This window comes from Mirounga leonina, unplaced genomic scaffold (assembly GCF_011800145.1).
Source record: "Mirounga leonina isolate KUSES-001 unplaced genomic scaffold, KU_Mleo_1.0 Mir_418, whole genome shotgun sequence".
In the NCBI taxonomy this organism is placed as follows: Eukaryota; Metazoa; Chordata; class Mammalia; order Carnivora; family Phocidae; genus Mirounga; species Mirounga leonina.
Genome location: NW_023270739.1, coordinates 24,073,867 through 24,095,600, shown reverse-complemented (window position 1 = coordinate 24,095,600; position 21,734 = coordinate 24,073,867). Strand labels below are relative to the sequence as shown.

Here is a 21,734-nt window from a genome sequence, read left to right as displayed (position 1 = left end):
TTTCATAGGAATGATAACAAAAAAATTAAAAACATAAAGTATTATGATCAGTGAGGAAAAAGGTAATATAGTAAATAACTTGTAATTACCATGGAATATCTACAATGATTAAGAAGTATTGTAGTCAGTAAATTCCTTGCTAACTTAATCTGATTAATACTGTAAAAGCCTAAAGTTAATAGTCTCATAAAATACTAAATACTTATAAATAATCTTAGAATTATATGGCTATGGCATAGAGGTCCTGCATGAATATTCCCTCAATGGCCTAGTCACTCTGATGCCTGGACACCTCTCACTCTATACAACTCTACTGACATTTTCAACTACTCCAACTTACCTATGTCCCTGAACACACCATGGTATCCACATTTCTGGGCCTTTGCATATACTGCTTTTTCCCTCCAGCACAATCTTAGTAGCTTGTCAAGTTTCTACATTCACTATAATACACAATACACTGAAGCTTTTCATCCATGTTTCCCTAATGGCTAGTGTAGTATTTTTGAACATACTCTATATTTTCTATATTGATTATTTATTTAATAAAATATGACTAAAATAAAATAAAATAACAACCAGCTGGCTCAAACATTAGAGCATGCAACTCTTGAACTCAGGGTCATGAGTTCAAGCCCCACATTGGGTATGGAGCCTACTTTAAAAATAAATAAATAATAAAAATATGAGTGAACCCGACAGGGCAGAATTTGGCAAAAAAAAAAAAAAAAAAAAACGGAAACGGGGTGCCTGGGTGGCTCATTAGGTTAAGCGTCTGCCTTCGGCTCAGGTCATGATCCCAGAATCTTGGGCTCAAGTCCCACAGCAGGCTCCCTGAGTCAGCTTCTCCCTCTCCCTTTGCCCCTCATCCCTGCTCGTTCTCTCTCCCTCTCTCTCTCAAATAAATAAAAATCTTTATTGGGGCACCTGAGTGGCTCAGTCATTAAGCATCTGCCTTCGGCTCAGGTCATGATCCCAGGGTCCTGGGATTGAGCCCCGCATCAGGTTCCTCAGCAGGAAGCCCGCTTCTCCCTCTCCCACTCCCCCTGCTTGTGTTCCCTCTCTCGCTGTCTCTCTCTGTCAAATAAATAAATAAAAAATCTTAAAAAAAAATAAAAAATAAAAATCTTTATTAAAAAAAAAAACAGAAGAGCTTTAACAGCTTGCAGATTATAAAACTTTCCAAGGGATAGCCTGAGTGAAGTAATAAATACTCTTAAAAAGTAAAAACTAAAAAATAAATAAAAACTCCTCCTTCGCTGGGTGCTACCCAAACAGCATATCATCACTTCTCATTTATGTACACTGTGTGGCAAAATCAAGGCTCGTTGAGTACTGGGTATACTGATATGTAGATAAACATTACCAGACAATGGTATAATACAAGTAGATATAAAGAACTACAGGAACACATGAAAAGAGGAATCTAACTCTGCCTGTGGCAGGAGTTAAGGCTTTACAAAAAATACACAGATATACTCATATATATTATGTATATGTATATATACACTAGACATTGGACACTGGAATTAGGTACTAAAGAATGAGTAGCAGTTACTTATCAGAAATAAAGGCATTCTAACAAAGGTATGGAAAGAGGTTTGAAACCCAGTCATGCTGCATTTGGGAAACAGAGGTGTGTCCTGATCACAGAGCCAGAGTGAAGGGCAGGGGCACAGGTAAATGAATTCAATGATCTCCTATGAAACTCCTGAAATGAACCAAGATAGTAGTACTAATGATGTACCTTGGGACATCTGAATGATGCCATTAGGCTGCAGAGATACTTGATGCTCAGCACTGTCTTTTAAATGAATAAATGTTCCCAGCCTATGTGCTAATCTAGTTGATGTTATGCTCTTTCTTCAAAACCATCTATTATCTACCATCATGTTTCATAATGGCTCCACATTATGCTTAATTTGGCATTCTTATAACTTCTACCCAGTAACTTATAATCAACGTGCCTTTAGTGCAATAGTACATCAACCCCTATACTAGTTAGCCTGTCATGTCTCTTTTGCGTCTCAGCTTCTACTAGTAACTAGAAGGCAAATTATAGAATGTTCCTCAGAGAATCCACATACCAATTACACTATTTAATCTTTACAACTTTGGCTTATTGACTACTGTCTCTACTTCCAGATTTTGGCTCTAGATACCTAAGGATTCAAGAAAGCTAATGATCACATTAAGGTATGCCATACCTTCTTAAAGCTTCTAAATACTACCAGGTTAATACTCTAGAAAGAACTGAATCATCCCTAAAGAGAAATTTTTAAGAAATTCAGTAATATATATTTAATTATAGAAATACTTCACCTAAGTGAATTCTCCATATGATTCACCTAAGTGAATTTCCCATGCTTAAATAACACTTTAATTTGGGGACATTTCTGATAAAAATAAATCTTTCTAAAATACATATACTTTCTCATCTTCTTAAATAGATGATATTAAACTATCATTTGATGTCTCATAGGCGTAAGTATTCATCACTGAATGGGTGAGTTCTACTCTACTAATTCTAGCCTCTTTAATTTCCGTACCCACATTTTATAGTTTTTTCCTACATCCTGTTTTGACTTTCCACAGTCATTTCTTAAAACTATTCATGTGCTATATCTAATAATGCTAGCCTGATATAGATGGGAAGGATAAAGAAAAAAGTTTATTAAAACCACATCACCCATTTAAAACGATAGTAACATAAGCTCAGAGTGAATATATGAGGAATGCCTCATGAATAGAGTACATGATCTTTGGTTCATGGACCTTGTAATACCAATTCTGGATAGTAAGAGACTGGTTTCTCTATTTTTTCTCAACAAAGTAAACTAGACCAATAACTTCCACAAAAATGTTGTTGGTAAACAATACAACACTAAAAACAGCCAGCTACATTTATTTCCCTTAATCATTCCAAATTTCTCACCAACTTCCAAACACATACACACACACAGACACACAAACACAAACACACAGTGTACTTAAGATTAAAAACAGTAAGTGCAAATGACACTACAGACAAAGGGCTGATATCCAAGATCTATAAAGAACTTCTCAAACTCAACATCCAAAAAACAAATAATCAAGTCAAAAAATGGGCAGAAGACATGAACAGACACTTCTGAAAAGGAGACATACAAATGGCTAATTGACACATGAAAAAATGTTCATCATCATTAGCCATCAGGGAAATTCAAATCAAAACCACACTGAGATACCACCTTATACCAGTTAGAATGGCAAAAATTGACAAGGCAAGAAACAACAAATGTTGGACAGGTTGTGGAGAAAGGGGAACCCTCTTACAGCCACTTTGGAAAACAGTGTGGAGTTTCCTCAAAAAATTAAAAATAGAGCTACCCTATGACCCAGCAATTGCACTATTAGGTATTTACCCCAAAGACACAGATGTAGTGAAAAGAAGGGCCATAAGCACCCCAATGTTCATAGCAGCAATGTCTGCAATAGCCAAACTGTGGAAAGAGCCAAGATGCCCTTCAACAGAAGAATGGATTAAAGATGTGGTCCATATATACAATGGAATATTACTCAGCCATCAGAAAGGATGAATATACTTTTACTTCAACATGAATGGGACTGGAGGAGATCATGCTATGTGAAATAAGTCAAACAGAGAAAGTCAATTATCATATCGTTTCACTTATTTGTGGAACATAAGGAATAGCCTGGAGGACATTAGGAGAAGGAAGGGAAAAATGAAGGGGGAGAAGTCGGAGGGGGAGTCGAGCCATGAGAGACTATAGACTCTGAGAAACAAACTGAGGGTTTTAGAGGGGAGGGGGGTGGAGGGCTGGGTTAGCCCAGTGATGGGTATTAGGAGGGCATGTATTGCATGGAGCACTGGGTGTTATACAAAAACAATGAATCATGGAACACCACATCAAAAACTAATGATGTACTGTATGGTGACTAACATAACATAATAAAATAAAATAAAATTTAAAAATAAATAAATAAAAACAGTAAGTCTCTTACTCTTAGATTTCAGTTATTTCTAATCCTTTCTCAGATACACTGCAGCTAAGAATTTACCTTAACTTGATACTTATGGTATACCTGTTATACCAAGTGTTCTTTCAATTAAAAAGAACGTTCTTATTTAAGTGACAAGTAGGTGATATTGGGTCTTTTCATTTGGGTTAACCCATAAAGAAGAAAAGTTCACACAGATGTTCTGAAAGGAAGACAACTGGTAAAATGTTAAGGAGAGCTCTAAGAATCTTTTATACCTTTCTTGCTTGCACCAGTCAGCTAGTTTAACTGGTGTCCTCCTATAATGCACCCATTTTCCCTATCACCCTAGAAAATGTCTGGTTTAACTGTTTCCCAGTGAAGTTTTTCTGGGGTTCCCCTCAACTTAAGTCACCACTGCACTCTTTTTGCAAATAGTATTTATCACAGAAATTTCCTGGGATAGAGATGGTATCTTATTTACCTTTTTATCTCCTTTACTTACCAAAATACATGGTGCATAAGAAATACTCTATTAATATGCTAAATAAGTGAATGTTTGGTGAAATCCTTTTCTTATATATATAATTGCCAGACAGAAAAACAAACATCTTTTTTTTTCTTTCTGGGTATAAAAAGTTTCCTTCTTTTGTAGGATTTGCAAAAGAATGGGGGGGAAAGACACATTTCTTTTTGTTTTTAGAATATTGCAGTAATTTTCAAGAAAACAGATATATCTAGATCATCTAAGAAACTTTTCCCAGCCTGCAAATGGGCAATAGGTCCCCTCACCGGCTTCCACCCTTAGCCTTAGATATACACACTCCAACACACTACAGAGAAACATTTGGGTGATCCACTACTAATGATGAGTATGTGCCATTCTGTCACCTTCCTCAAGTCCAGGGTGTCAAAACAGACTGAAACAATGGTAGATCCAGGTTCTAATGCCCTATATATTCTCAAATAAAGAGAGTAACAATTAATATGCAAAGTCCTTTTTCTATATAAGAGTAAAGCATTGTAACCTAAAGCATTTTAAAACATTCATTAGCATTAACTAAACAATAAAGATATAACTTACAGATGTTGAAATCAAATATCATTCACTTTATATTTCAAATTTCATAGCAAAATTTATACAAAAATATTAACTTAAACTTTTATATTTGTTTACAGATTCACAAAAAGACAGCTGCAGAGGGTAACAGCAACCAACCCCACTTCCCAAGAGCCTGTTTTTCTTATTGAACCTTCTTTTAAGCATGCGTAATTAAAGCAATCCATATTCCCTTTGTAGCATAAAAAGTTAAGCAACACCGAGGAAAGGAAAAACAAAGCTATTTTGAGCAACCCATAACCAAGCTGCTAAAGCAAAATATACAGGACCCACAGAAACACTGGAGTCATTAAGAAGTTCATGTCCCCTTGTTTCATTTTCAGCGTGCACTTGCTGGTAATGCTCTGACAAATCAATAGCAGTTATACATCTTTTCATACATAATGGACAGATGAAACCCTGTGAAATAACAACTTTTAGGAGGATATACATAAAAAGTTATTTATAAATCAAAATAAAGACAACACAATGGGAAAATAATTAATATATCTCTTTTTAGTATATGTAAGGGAAATTTCATGTAGTAACTATATACAAAAGGGAAAGATCTATCCAAAGACTAAAAGTAGCTTCCAGGCGCCTGGGTGGCTCAGTTGGTTAAGCGACTGCCTTCGACTCAGGTCATGATCCTGGAGTCCCAGGATCGAGTCCCGCATCGGGCTCCCTGCTCAGTGGGGGATCTGCTTCTCCCTCTGCCCTCTTCCCTTTCGTTCTCTCTGTCTCTCATTCTCTCTCAAATAAATAAATAAAATCTTTAAAAAAATAAAATAAAAGTAGCTTCCATCCTTATGCTGGAAATTCCTATTGGTTCAATTTTATTATAGTTACCAGTTGCTTTAGTTGGAATATTACTCTTTTTGTTTAGGACACTTTGTCCTTATTTATCTGAGAGCCATTACTGGCAAGTTAGCTTTTATTTTAGATGAAGAAATGACTGACAGTTACAACAAATAGTTTTATGTGACTTAATATTCTCAACAAAAAAAGTTCTTATAATGAAAGCAATTTTTAATCTTCACCATATTCCACTAGCCTAAGATCCCATTTTTGCCCACACCCATAATTCCCAATAGGGGACACTTCCTTCTAAATTCATGAACCAAATAAAACCATTTTAAATCAATCTCCCTAATTTCCTATACCTAACAATATCTATATTTTAAAATGTGGGCTGTCACACTGATCTATGGTTTAAAGTAAATAAAATGAAAACTGTAGTGAAGGACAATAGGTTATAAACGCCTTGAGTTTTTGTGTCAAAAACAGATGTGGATTTGAGATTCAACCAGTGCTGACTATATGACCTTAAGGAAATCGCTTTACTTCGCTAAATGTCGATTTCCTCATCTATGAAATGGGGCTAATGTTAGCACCTACTCCTCTAGAGTTATTGTGCAGTGCATAAGAGGCTTAGTGTAGTGCCTGTAAGTGTTCAGTAAATATTCTGTCATTAGAGATATGGTTAGAGAGGAAAGAAAATGAAGCCAGGAAAGGCTGAAAGACTAGAAGAAAAGACAGGAATTAAAAATCTGAAATATTCAGCAAGGCCAAAGAAGTAGTAAGAATATGAGAAAGTTTTTGAGAGGATAGGTAGTGTGGTAAGGAATGGGAACATTTGGTTTTAACATCTCAAGTCAAACTATTTTGCCCAATAATAAGGTGGAAGGTACTGCCATGAACTTGAAAAGCTAGAAAAGAATTAATAAAGATCACTGGCATTGCAAACATTAAGAACTGGGAGGCTAGATGTTCCTTGAGTCCACTCATGTCACTTAGGATAACAGCAAAGGAGACAATGACCATAAAGAAAGTCCCAAAGTGGGAGGCAAGGCAGAGTAGCAGTTAAGAGCTAGGCTTGGGGGCGCCTGGGTGGCTCAGTCGGTTAAGCGACTGCCTTTGGCTCAGGTCATGATCCTGGAGTCCCGGGATCGAGTCCCGCATCGGGCTCCCTGCTCAGCAGGGAGTCTGCTTCTCCCTCTGACCCTCCCGCCTCTCATGCTCTCTCTATCTCATTCTCTCTCTCAAATAAATAAATAAAATCTTTAAAAAAAAAAAAAAAAGAGCTAGGCTTGGGCTTGAATCCTAGATTCACACCACTCTTAGTAGCTTATAGGACCTTCAGTTTCCTCATCTGTGAAATGGGGTAACAGTAACACCTTCACAAGGCGGGGGAGGGGGGTCCTCCTGAGAATTAAGTGAGATAATAGATGCAAAGTGTTTATCATAGCATCTGATACAAATAAAACATTCAATACATGTTAGTTATCATTAATATCATTATTCCTTTTGTTAACCTTTAAAGGAGATTACTCAGGGGATGAAAGTGAGAAACATAAATTCTTTTTGTTTTACTGATGAAAGAATTATGTTCAGGCAACCACAGTCCAAAGTGCTGGAACTACAGAATAATAATTACAGAATAATAATTACTTAAAAGAATGCATTATTGCATTTTTTTACCATGATAGCTTTATGCTGCCTCTCACTTTTCTGGTTTCTTCACTGTAAGCTTCCACATATAATTATTTAATCATTCATTCAAAAAGTATGTACTGAGTGTGATTACTGTGTTCCAGCCATTATGCTCTGGTGCTAAGATCACAATGGTAAAATAAGGCAAAATCCCATCCTCAGGAAGCTTACAGGCTTCTTGAAAAAGTTATGAAAGAAAATAATTACATTTTAGACCACTAATCAGAAAATCCTTGGGACGCCTGGGTGGCTCAGTCAGTTAAGCGTCTGCCTTCGGCTCAGGTCATGATCCCAGGGTCCTGGGATCGAGTCCCGCATCGGGCTCCCTGCTCCGCGGGGAGCCTGCTTCTCCCTCTGCCTCTGTCTCTCTCTCTGTCTCTCATGAATAAATAAATAAAATCTTAAAAAAAAAAATCATTAAAGAAAATCCTATTAGAACTTCGAAATATATTTAGAACCCTAAGACCTCACTGTTACCACTCTGATCCAAGCCACTCCCACACTGCACATGGATCACTGCACTAGCCTTCCAACAGTCTCTCTGCTTCTAGCCTTACCCCCACTAACAGTTTATTTTCCATACAGCAAGAATGTATCCTATAAAATGTAAATAAATTTTGTCACTTCCTTAGTCAAAACTCTCCAAGGGCTTCCCATCTCACCAGGAGTAAAAAACCCAAGTCTGCGCAAAGGCCTATAAGGCAGGCCTATAAGGCCCTGCATGAGGTAGGCCTGATCACCTCACAGATCCAATCTCTCCTCACTCACGGCACTGGAGCCACACTAGCCTCCCTGCTGCTTTTCCACTCACTAGGAAGGCTCCCACCTCAGAGACTTTCTACTTGTTCCACATTAATAGAAGACAGTTGTTCCAGAAACCCACATGATTCATTTCCTCACTTCCTTCAGTTCTTCCTGAGCTATTCCCTTCTCAAAGAGGTCTTCCCTGACAATCCTATTTGAAATTGCAACCACCCAGAACACTTTCTATGCTTCTTCCCTACTTTATTTTTCTCAATAACACCAACTGTTTCCCTCTGTCCATTTTTAGACATTTTGGGTTTTTTGCCTATTTCCACCTACTAGAATATAAGCTCTACCATGACAAAAATTTTTTACTATTTTACTGACTGCCATATCTCCAGCAAACAGAACAGTGTCTGACAACAATACATATTGGATAAATTAATGAGTCTCAGAATAATAATCATTACCAAAAGGATAGAAAATATAATTCCCCAGAAGCACATGGAAGAAAATTGTATTCCACACGTGAGTCAAGTAAAGTTTACTGAAAAAGTAATTATCTGTAATGAGACCTAAAGGATAATCTGATGTTAACCAGGCAAAAAAGTAAAAGAGCAGGTAAGGCATGGGGATCAGCATACAGAAGTCCAGAGATAAGAACAAACTTGGCACACCCTAAAAGCAGGAGTTCTGTATGCCTGGATCAAAGAGCATAAAGAAATACAATACATATATACTATGGTCAATTGATTTATCACAAAAGGGAAAATTTAATTCAATGGGGAAAGGTAACATTTTCAACAAATGGTACTGAAACAACCATATACAGAACTGGTTTCCATAACCATATGAAAAAAAATGAACCTCAACCACTATCTCATACCATACACAATATTTTAAAATAAATCATAGACTTAAATATACACACTAAAATGATTTTGTTTTTAACATCAGAGGTAAGCATAGTAGAAAGTCTTTGCAATCTTGGGGTAGGCAAAAAACATTGTAGAAGGACCCAAAAAGCACTAACCATAAGAGAAAAGGCTGACAAACTGGACTTTAACAAAATTAAAAACTTCTCTTTGAAAGACACCATTAACAAAATGAAAAGCAAGCCACAGACTGAGAAAAAATATACATATCACATATATCTGATTGTGGTGTAAAATCAAAAATTAAGGCCCAATATTACACACCGCTTTGTCAACTGGTGATGGGAGAACTTCAGATGGCCTAACTGCAAGTTCCCTTCCCACTCTGCTCCCACAGACAGCATCCTCTACTCAAACAACCCTCCTCCTGGAGCGCCTGACTGGCTCGGTCCATAGAGCACACGACTCTTGATCTCAGGGTTGTGAGTTCCAGCCCCAAGTCAGATGTAGAGATTAGTTAAAAAATAAAATCTTGGGGTGCCTGAGTGGCTCAGTCGTTAAGCGTCTGCCTTGGGCTCAGGTCATGATCCCAGGGTCCTGGGATCGAGCCCCACATCGGGCTTCCTGCTCAGTGGGAAGCCTGCTTCTCCCTCTCACACTCCCCCTGCTCATGTTCCCTCTCTCACTGTCTCTCTGTCAAATAAATAAATAAAATCTTTAAAAGAAAAAAAATCTTAAAAAAAAAAACAAAAACAAAAAACCCTCCTCTTCACAGGGCCTGCTTATCCCTTAGTAGCAGGTTTCAGTTCCCTGCCAGCCCATAGAATAATTCAAACAAGCCAATCATAATCTCCTACAGGAACCAAGGGGCGGGCACCTCACCCTCTTGATAACCATAAACCCTGCCTCTCACAGTCCATGGTTGTTCGTTTTGTTCCCAAGTTCAATCCTCATATGGCCCTTCAAGGCATACAGTGTCCTCCTGGGCCATGACTATATGGGACTAACAAACTGCTACTGATTTCAACCTGTCCAGTGTCAGGTTAATTTTATATTCAGCCATCCCTTTAAGCCTAAAGACAGGAATCCTTCCTTAACCAATAGAGTAAATAGGAGGCAATCAAAATACTAACAAAGGACTTGTACCCAGATTAGATAAAAAAAAAAACTCTTACAGTTCAGTAATAAAAAGATAAACAATCCAACTTTTTAAATGGTCAGATTTCCAGTTACAGACAAAATGGAATAGATACACTTTTCCCAATTTCTCCTAAGTACACCTAACATCCCTAGACATTATATATAAAACAAACACAAGAAAATTCTGAAAGCTGACGAGAAGGCAGACCAGCTAAGCATCTCAGGATCCAAGGACTGACACAGTGATAAATACTTCAGGTTTTCTTTTGCCTCATATATTCCAGACTGGATATTGGAGAAGCTGGCAAACCTTCAGTGAGCACTTAGAAAAAAAAGCCTGCCCTCTCTACCCAAAGGACCAGGAAAATGCAGGTTATCATTGAGTAGTTTCAGTGGGTACTAAGAACGGAACACAGACTAGAAAGGAATAAAAAGTGAACAAAGATGTTTGCTGCTGGCAATACATTATACTAAATAGTCTGAACAACCGCCCTGATGACAACAACTAAAGAATATAAAAACATGGGGGCCCCTCAGTGGTTCAGTCGGTTAAGTGTCAGACTCTTGATTTTGGCTCAGGTCATGATCTCAGAGTCCTGAGATCCAGCCCCCCACATCAGGCTAAGCGCTCAGAGGGGAGTCTGCTTGATATTCTCTCTCTCCATCTCCCTCTGCCCCTCCCCCCACTGTGTTCCCTCTCTCTCTCTTTTTCAAATAAATAAATCTTTTTAAAAATATTTTTTTAAAGATTTTATTTATTTCAGAGAGAGAATGAGAGAGTGCGAGGTTGGGGGGCAGCTAAAGGGGGAGGGTAGAGGGGGTTGGGAGGCGGATAAGCAGACTCTGCACTGAGCAAGGAGCCTGACATGGAGCTCAATCCCAGGAACCTGAGATCACGACCTGAGACCGAGAGTCAGATGCTTAACTGACTGAGCCACCCAGGTGCCCCAATAAATAAATCTTAAATATATATATATATATATATCATTATTACATTATGTATTATACATATTATATGTTTGGTATAAACTGAACATGTATCCTCAAAACTCTTACATTGAAATCCTAACCCTCAAAGTAATGGTATTAGGAGGTGGGGCTTTGGGGGGTGATGAGGTCATAAGGGTGGAGCCCTCATGAATGAGATTAGTGCCCTTATAAAAGAAATCTCAGACAGCTCTCTTGCCCCTTCAGCCATATGAGGATGGCCTTCTATAAGCCAGGAAGCAGGCCCTCACCAGAACAGAATCTGCCTTGATCTTGGACTTCCCAGCCTCTAGAGCTCCGAGAAATGTTTGTCACTCAGTCTATAGTACTTTTGTTACAACAGCCCATACTAAGACAATATTATATATATTATTATATATAACAAAATATAAAATATGACATAAATAAACCAAGGTATTGCTTTAACTTCTATTTCTTTAAAGTCGTAGACACCAGGGTGCCTGGGTGGCTCAGTCAGTTAATCACCTGACTCTTGATCTCAGCTCAGGTCTTGATCTCAGGGTAATGAGTTCAAGCCTTAAAAAATAAATTAATTTAAAAAAAAATAAAGTCATGCAGACCATATTTCAAATTCCACACAGACAGCTGCTAAGGGGACAAAGTTCAAAGCTAGAATTTGTTCAAAGTGGGATGCCAAACTTAAAGTAAAAGGGAAACAAACCTGAGAGACTGACAGACAGACAGAGATATCATCCAAGACACCGACAAGTATGTACCCTAGCAGTGGGCATATGAATGTCTAGAGCAGTATTTGTATGCCAATAGGAATAATTCATGACATACGTAAAAACTAAAGTGGCAGGAGGGAGAGAGAATAAGACAAGAATGTGGACGAGAAGGGAATCCAGAGCACAAGAGAAAGGACTGAAATCTGATAGGAAAAGGGAAATGTCTTCCATGTATTAAAGTAAGAGAATAAAGGTGCAAATAGCTTTGGTATCAAAACGAAGACATTCGCCTAATAGCTCCTATTTTCTCAGTGATACAGAAGGTGCCTGAGGGAAGGTGGGATAGGGTAAGACACATGAGAGATTTGAGGATAAAGAAGAGAGTAAAACTGTATCAGAGAGTAGGAAAATGATGCTAATAAGAAAATACAGCAGGATTACCAGACACTGAGCAGTCTCACTACCCATTGGATTTTTTTTTTTTTTTTTTTTTTTGTCTAAGGACAACAGTAAAACTTGCTCTTAATAAAGTTCAACTGATACTTTTCTCCTCACTCTCATGGATAGTCTTGTTAGATCTTGTCATGGTTAATATCCATATACATGAAATCAGATGGCCAGAAAGAGACAAAACAGGGAGATGAATGGATAGAGAGACAAATCCAGAAATACACAAGACAGAGACTCACCAAGAGGTGCAGAAGGGGGAACACAGTAAAGAGGACTGGTGGAAAGGCAATACAATTGGACCCAGAAAGGGGCAACTGACAGAAACTGTCAGAGCAGAATGTGAGTACGTCAATATCTTAGGGACAATATTATTGGTGGTTTTTATGCCCTTCTCTTTCCTTTTCCCCTTTTTCTATAATGAGCAAATATTGTTTGTTAAAAATTATAATAATAAAGCAACTACTAAGGCTGACTTCTCCAAAAATTTGAGTTCTTTCTTAGATTTATCTACTTTCCCCATTAATTTTTAATCAACTATGAAAGATAAAAGTTCTTACAAAGTTGTAAATGAAGATAGCAAATAATGTATAAACTTTATAGATAACCTAATTTTTCATTAGCTCAGCAGTTCATGACAGCGTAAACACTAATTGGTAATTTTTACAAACAGATTTTAAACTCTTCCATAAGTTGAGATGACATTAGCATTGAAGACAAATTAACAATATTAATTTTCAGTCTTAATAAACACTTTCTCAGTCTTACAACTAAACACCAGGATTTTTTTACAAGTGTGATTCAAAAGTCACATTCCAGTTTGTAAGAAGAAAGACAACCTTTCCTACAAAAGTTTAAATTACTGACCATTACTCCAAACATCTGCTCATTTTCCCTTAAATAATACCAAATTTTATTGCCAAATTATTATTTCCATACCTCTGAAGAGCTTTCATTATTGACATCCACTGTGTTTATAGGAGCTGCTGATGAATCTAAATCAGAACCTTGAGAGCCAACTCTCCCAGGAGTCTGAAACACAGAGAGAAAAAAAAAATCAAAATAGATATTAACAATATATTCATAAACTATTTAACAACCTAAACAGTAATCAGGGCTAGCCTTACATATAAAAGTAGGTGTCCTTGCAATAAAAATAACAGTACTAGCAGCTATCCTTTATTGAAGACTGTGCCTAATACTGTATCAAGATCTCTGTACGCATTCTCTCATTTTTAGTCTTTTTAAATTGATAAAAAGCTTATTTTTGTATATAAAGTGCCTATAGTCTTCAACTCACTTTCACAGAACATTTTATTTAATTATAATGACATCTCTGAGAGAAGCAGGGTACATGTTACCTCTATAGATGAGAAAACAGATTCAAAATGGCTAAAAGACTTCTCAAGATTGTGCTGTTAACAAAAATCAGAAAGAACTAAAATGTTGATCTTCTAATTCCTCTTGCCTTGCTCTCTCTACCACACCAACTAAACTACAATAATTTGAGGGTAGCTAAAAAGACCAATACAGCCCATTCATGCCAATCATTACCAATCTGTCTCCAATACTTGATATTCCATCACCAAAAATACATACAGTTTGGAGGGTTAAAGGTCTTTTTCTTTTTCTCTTGCAACATTTATCCTCTAACATTATCATTCATTAATACCTAGGTGTTACCTTAAAGGAACTAAAAATCTAGTAAAACACTGGGCAAGAAGAAAGATTCAGAACACAACAACTAACTTAATAATCCTTAGCAAAAAAGATTTATGGTACATACTATCATTATTCTCACTTCACACAACAGAGAACTGAGGTGTGGAAACTAATTTGCCCAAAATCACATGGCTAATCAATGGGAGAAAGGTTTTTAACTTGAGTAGTCTAGCTCATCATCACTAAACCATACTGCTTCTCTGCTGGACATCTCCGCTGAGATGCACCACCTCAAGCACTCAAGACTGAGAGCAAATCGCTGTACTTAACTCAACACGCAAACATCCTATTCATCACTATTATTCAACATAAATGCTAAATAGGAGGAAATGATACTACTTTGAAATTCATTAATTAAAATGATTATAAAAGCTGCATAGAGGGGCGCCTGGATGGCTCAGTCAGTTAAGCATCTGCCTGCAGCTCAGATCTTGATCTCAGGGTCTTGGGATAGAGCCCCGCATCAGGCTCCCGCTCAGCAGGAAGTCTGCTTCTCCCTCTCTCTCTGCCGCTCCCCCTACTTATGCTCTTTCTCTCTGTCAAATAAAGAAAATCTTTTAAAAAGCTGCACAGAAAATGACAAAACATACACACTATAATTATGTATAAAAACTATTTATATAAGAGATTCAAAGGATATATATCCCAAAATACAAATGATTTCATAGCAAGACACAGTTGTGGATATTTTGGTTTTTAGTTTTTCAGGTTTTGGTTTTGCTCATTTTTTTTTTAGAATTCTAGATCCATAGTTCAATTACTTTTACACTGAAATTTTTCTTGTTATTAAAAATAAGAAAGAAAAAAAAATAAGCAGACGTCTCCAAATTGGATGATCCACATTCCTGTCATACTTTCCCAAAACGTAACCTTCTAAAACTTTGTAAACTTATCCAGAGTATGACTTTATTGTGTTCCTTTAAAATCCATAAAATTCTCATGTTTTAACTCTCCTATCAGCTACCCTCCTCTAAAAAACAAAGCAAGATTCTTTCCCAAAACGGTATGCTTGAGACATGAATTTATAAAGAAAGAAAAGCCAGCTATCTAGATTTGATGATACTCGTGCATCTGGCAAAAAAGGTAGCTCGATGGTGAAAAAGTTAAAGACCCTTTAAATTATATACTTAATATAAAGAATTGTATAAAATTAGAAATTCATTTTTGACCCATCAACATTTCAATAGCTTCACACCACCATGGTTTTTAAAACTAGTAACCCCATCCTCAAAAGCACTGGAAACTAAAGCTGTACCTCCCAAGAATTATATTTTCCCCATTTCCGTATCATTTACTTTTCCAGAGGGCAGGTGGCTTTTCATCTGAGATTTACCTTCCCTGTGAAGTAAGGAATTCAGAGATATATCTACATAATCCTATTACCGCCACCAAAAATACCTTTTCTCAAATTTGCCTAAAATAGTCCTAATAAACAGACCTAAGTAAGCCCAAGAGGCATGAAGAGTAAAGGGAAAAACAAGAGAGAAACTATCGATGCTTTTTCATAACCGTATTTTAAACACATTCCCCCTGATTATTGTTAAACTGTCTAATAACTTCTTGTTCTGTTCTTAGGTCGCCAAAATCCCATTATTTTAATGAGAAGTCCAATTACAGTAATGATCCTGAAGAAACAATATAAAGCATTCTAACTTTTCTACTTATAAAAGTTTTACTTTGTGGAAACAACAGGATAAGAATAAGAATAATTTCTGCTAGGGGCGCCTGGGTGGCTCAGTTAGTTAAGAGTCTATCTTCAGCTCAGATCCTGAGCCCAGGGTCCTGGGATGGGGCTCGCCACTCAGCAGCAAGCTTAGCGGGGAGCCTACTTCTCCCTCTCCCTCTGCCACTCCCCCTGCTTGTGCTCTCTTGCTATCTCTCTCTCTCTCTGTGTAATAAATAAATAAAATCTTTAAAAATAATAATAATAATAATTTATGCTAAAAATTTAAAGTAATAGAGAGATAAGTATCTTCCAAATTATGCTTTTATAGAAAAGTATTACCTAAATTTAGGTATCTTTTACAGTAACCAAAAAGTACGTAACACATCTGCTCATCTCCCATGAAGTATCGAACATTCCGTAAGGCTCTGGATGTCAAAAGGAATGGGGACAGCATAAGAGAAATAAGGACCATGCCTTGAGGTAGACTATAACCTGGCTGGAGAAACGAAACTAATGTAAACAAAAGGAGGTAGGAAACAACTTGAAAAAAATTAAATGCTAAATCAAAGAGCTCTGAATGCAAACAGAGAAAAAAAGAGATCAATGCTGGGGCGCCTGGGCGGCTCAGTCATTAAGCATCTGCCTTCAGCTCAGGTCGTGATCCCGGGGTCCTGGGATCGAGCCCCACATCGGGCTCTCTGCTCAGCGGGAAGCCTGCTTCTCCCTCTCCACTCCCCCCGCTTGTGTTCCCTCTCTTGCTGTGTCTCTGTCAAATAAATAAATAAAATCTTAAAAAAAAAAAAAAATAGATCAATGTCAGTTCTGATATTTGAAAAAAAAGTCCATTCCTTGAAGGAAAAGTTAAATTTACTTCAGTGACAATCATTCCAACTAGATGAAATCAAAAAATACACAAAAGCTGAGAATACAGAAATAAGAACACTGTATTTTTTTAAAGATTTATTTATTTTAGAGAAAGAGAAGGGGGGTGGGGAGACAGGGAGAGAGAATCGCAAGCAGACTCCCCGCTGAGCAGGAAACCCGCCATGGGGGCTCAATCTCACAACCCTGAGATCATGACCTGAGCTGAAATCAAGTGTCAAGTGTCGGACGCTCAACTGACTGAGCCACCCAGGCACTCCAATAAGAACACTGTTTTTAAGGAAAATAAATGTGTTGGACAGAAAGTTATACACACACACACACACACACACAAAACAGGTATTAAATAGGTTAAACTGATAATATAGAATGAGTAGGAGATATAAAACATTGAAATATGCCATGGTAAACAGAGAATGGCCACAACTCCGGTCCAGATAGCTTTTGCAGTTAACATAGACACCAAGCTGCCTCAGTTCCAAAGATCAATAACAGATAAAGAATTTTAAAATATTAAAGAGGTAGAACCATGTTCAAAAACAAGGTAAGTATCTCAGTAGACAAAAAATAAAACAGAAACACACAGAGTATAGAGTATAGAGTTCTGGGACCTAAAATAGGTAGAGGCAACCAAATTCTTACAGGATAATGGGGACCAAGATGCCCTACATGTTTTCGGCATCAAGAAGCCTGGCCCAATACAGGAACTCAGAAAGTTAAGCAAAGCCCCTGCCCTTGCCATGAACAGAAAATTTTTCAAGGGTGTAAATTCCACCAAGCCCTGTATCTGGGCTTGATGTCTGATCAAAACTTTTATAGGCAGGGATGAATAGGCATTCTAAGCAAAGCATTATTTATGAAAGTGAAAAATTATAAGTAATCTGTATGTTCAAAACAAAGAAACGGTTAACTAAATTATGACATAACCACTCAGCAAATTTGACAATTAAAACCTTAACAATTAAAAATATGAGATTTATTAGAAAAATGATAATGCATGTGATATAATGCTGAGTTTGTAAGAGACAACGGACAAAGTTTGGATATATTATGACTTAGATTATATAAAAATATAAACACAAAGAAATTGAAAAGTCATATAAAACTGATGAGTTTTATGTTAGGGCTATTTTTGTTGTTGTTACTATTTTTTCCCTATGTAATTAAAAGGATAATGGGGCACCTGGGTGGCCCAGCTGGTTAAGTATCTGACTCTTGATCTCAGTTCAGGTCATGATCTCAGAGTCATGAGATCAAGGCCCATGATGGGCTCCCTGCTCAGTGGGGAGTCTGCTTGAGATTCTCTCTCTCCCTCTCCCTCTGCCCCTCCCCCCACTCTCTCCCTCTCTAAAATAATCTTTTTTAAAATTAATTAATTAAAAGGACGAGATTTGTATTGATGGATTTTGTTAAGCACCAGCCCACCTCCCCCAAAAAATATTTCATTAGTTTTGTCATACTATTAAATTTCTCAAATTTTAAAAAAATTAAATTTAAAAAAATATCTGGGGCTGCAAAAAGATCCAGATAATTATAATCAAACACCCATCACTAATGTTTAGTTGCTTTGGCCAAAGAGATCAATATTTGAAAATATGGGGGGAAAGTTTATATACTTCAACCAAGTAAAGTAAGAGTAGAGGCCTGCAATATATAGGCTACCCTAAATTATTGGTAGTATAAAAACAGATTTCTACTACCAAAAATTATAAGATCAATATAAAACAGCATTAATCTCTGCAAAAACTGCTACAGAAGAATTAAATACAGGTTTTTGATGAAAGAACAGAACTTCATTGGAGAAAGAAAAAGTTATCATTGTTTACTGTATACAATACCTTGGAAGAAAGTGTCACTTTCCTAGAAGTTTTAACAATATGAAGTTTCTTTGAAATACATATTTGATTTCAGACCAGTCGCTTATGGAATGCAATTTAAATAATCTATGTGAAAATTATAATTGCACTGCTGTAATACAAAGCAACCAGCAGCTGTATCTTCCAATTGTGACTAAAAATCTTTATCTAATAGCAAAGAAAAACAGAATCAAAACCAGCATCTAGTAGCACATAAGAAACAACTTTTTTTTCTTATTTTTTTAAGATTTTATTTATTTATTTGACAGAGAGAGAGAGTGAACACACAAGCAGGGGGAGCAGCAGGGGGAGAGAGAGAAGCAGGCTTTCCACTGAGCAGGGAGCCCGATGCAGGGCTCGATCCCAGGACCCCGGGATCATGACCTGAGCCAAAGGCAGAGGCTTAACTGACTGAGCCACCCAGGTGCCCTGAAACAACTATTTTTTAGATGAATAACAAAAGTTTCCCTAATATCTGGTGATATGCCAAGTCAGAGTTTCGAAACTCTCAATATACTCTCCCCACCCCACCAGCTCTACATTTGATTTTACTCTAAGATCAAGCAGGAAGAGAGCAAAAATTTCATTGGTAAAATAAATCAGGTTCACAATCTAATTCCTACTAAAGATAAAGGACCTCACCTCTAAATCCTACCCACCTGCAAAGCACTAAAACTGACTAAAATTTTAAGTAGAACAGTCTTTGCACGTAGAAGAGACGTAATAAATGTTTAATAAGCAAATGTGGAGCCCACACCACTCTAGCTAAAACTAGGTAAAAAAGAAGGCAAACCAGCAAAAGCTGAGTTAATAACAGATTAATCTACAGAAAAAGTTGAGTTGACTAAAAATAAATGTTTGCTTTTGCAAAAATATTTGAAGAAAACATTGCTATAGGATACTGTACACACTTCATACTTACCAAATTAGTTCTGAAACTGGAAAGGATACTAGTATTAGAAATTAAATGACAGACAACCTCAAAATCTTGGGGATTTATGAGACCTCTAGAAAAATTTCTTATAATATGTAACTTTCAGCATTGATTGTGTTACTCTGTTTCACCCTCCGTCTACCATAAAAACAAATTAGGAAGATTTTCACAAATTCAAAGTTTGAAAAGCCAGCTGCAAACATGCACACCACCTTGACAAGGATGCTTTAAATACATTATCTGATCCTTGTGCTGTAATTGGATAACCAAATTATATCTTAGGTCCCTCACTACTATTCCTATTACTATATCCTTAAAAATATTTTTTTAATTTCATGGAAAGCATTCCAAGGCTTCACAGGGAGTTTTCAGGCTCAACCTCTTAGTTTACCATATACTCTCTAGGTGGTATCATCTACTCCCCTTAATTTTAATTACCCCAGTGCTAACAAAAAATAAAGCTCTAGGGGCGCCTGGGTGGCTCAGTCAGTTGAGCATCTGACTCTTGATTTCGGTTCAGGTCATGATCTCAGGGCCATGAGATTGAGGCCCACATCGGGCTCCATGTTAGGCATGGAGCCTGCTTAAGATTCTCTCTCTCCCTCTCCCCCCGCCCCCCCACCCCTGCTCATGCTCTCTCTCTCAAAAAAAAACCTGTAAATCTAATCCAGATCTCTGCTGAACTTCAAATTCGTATTTTCCTGTCCCATAAATATCTCTACCTGAATGCCTTGAAAGCACCCCAAAGCTAGTTTATTCAAAACCAAATTATCTTTTTTCATAAACCTACCACCCATCTGCATTCTCTACCTCAAATAACAGAAACATCACACACCCATCTTGCCTAAATCCAAAGCCTTATTACTCTTAACTTCTCTCTTCCTTAACCTTCATATCCAATCATCTACATAAATTCTGAATCTATCCTTTCTCCATCTCCTTTGCCATTACTTTAGTTCAAGGTGCCATCATCTCTCACCTAGACTATAAAAGAGAGATCTAATTTAGCACTCTATATTTCTATACCCACATTTCCAAGTGCTTTCTAATTGCTTTCCCTAAACACCTCAAATGAATCATATCCAAAATCAAACCCTTCATTTATTTCAACCCTTTACCATCCCAGAGGAAAAGTTTTCTTTTCCTCCTATGTTCTCTACCTTAGTTAATAATAATCCTTTTATTTAAAACCTCAGTTAAAATCTAACTGAACCGGAATAGAAATTTGTACACCAATGTTCATAGCAGCATTATTCACAATAGCTAAAAGATGGAAACACCCCAATGTTCACTGATGGGTAAATAGATAAACAAAATGTGGTATACACATACAATGGAGTATTACCAACATTTAAAAGGAAGGAAATTCCAATACATGCTACGTACAATACGGATAAACCTAGGAAGACAGGTTTTATGCTAAGTGAAATAAGCCAGACACAAATGGACTAGTATGTATGGCTTCATTTATATGAGGTACCTATAATAACCAAATTCATACAGACAGAAGTAGAATAGTAGTTACCAGAGGCTAGAAGGTACAGGAAATAAGAAGTTATTGTTGAATGGTACAGTTTCAGTGTGGGATGATGAAACCTAGAGACAGTTCTGATGGATGCACAAAAATATGAATGTATGTAATGCCACTGAACTGTACATTTTATTTATTTATTTTTAAAGATTTTATTTATTTATTTGAGAGAGAGAGAATGAGAGACAGCACGAGAGAGAAGAGGGCAGAGGGAGAAGCAGACCCCCTGCTGAGCAGGGAGCCCGATATGGGACTCGATCCCGGGACTCCAGGATCATGACCTGAGCCAAAGGCAGTGGCTTAACCAACTGAGCCACCCAGGCGCCCTGAACTGTACATTTTAAAATGGAAAATTTTATACTCTGGTTTCTCTTCAAATCACATAATTTTTTTTTTTTTGCTTTTAAAATGGCAAATTTTATGTCACCACTATTTTCAAAATTTAAAAACTTTTTTAAAAACCTAACTGAATCTCAAGTTGGTGTTAAACCAACCACCTAGAAAATAATTATTTCAAGTGATTTAAGAACTACATAGGGGGTGCCTGGGTGGCTCAGTCGGTTAAGCGTCTGCCTTCAGCTCAGGTCATGATCCCAGAGTCCTGGGATCGAGCCCCGCATCGGGCTCCCTGCTCAGTGGGGAGTCTGCCCCTCTCCCTGCTCATGCCCTCTCTCTCTCTCTCTTTCTC

The 21,734-nt window shown here is 37.2% G+C and overlaps 1 protein-coding gene across 1 annotated transcript in view; it reads right to left on the bottom strand.

Moving 5' to 3' along the window:
- EEA1 (early endosome antigen 1) overlaps positions 1-21,734 on the bottom strand; it is a 127,923-nt gene that overhangs the window by 86,121 nt on the left and 20,068 nt on the right. Inside the window, exon 2 of the mRNA XM_034987850.1 lies at positions 13,395-13,487. Within this exon, the coding sequence (XP_034843741.1) occupies positions 13,395-13,487 (93 nt within the window). The remainder of the gene's footprint in view (positions 1-13,394; positions 13,488-21,734) is intronic.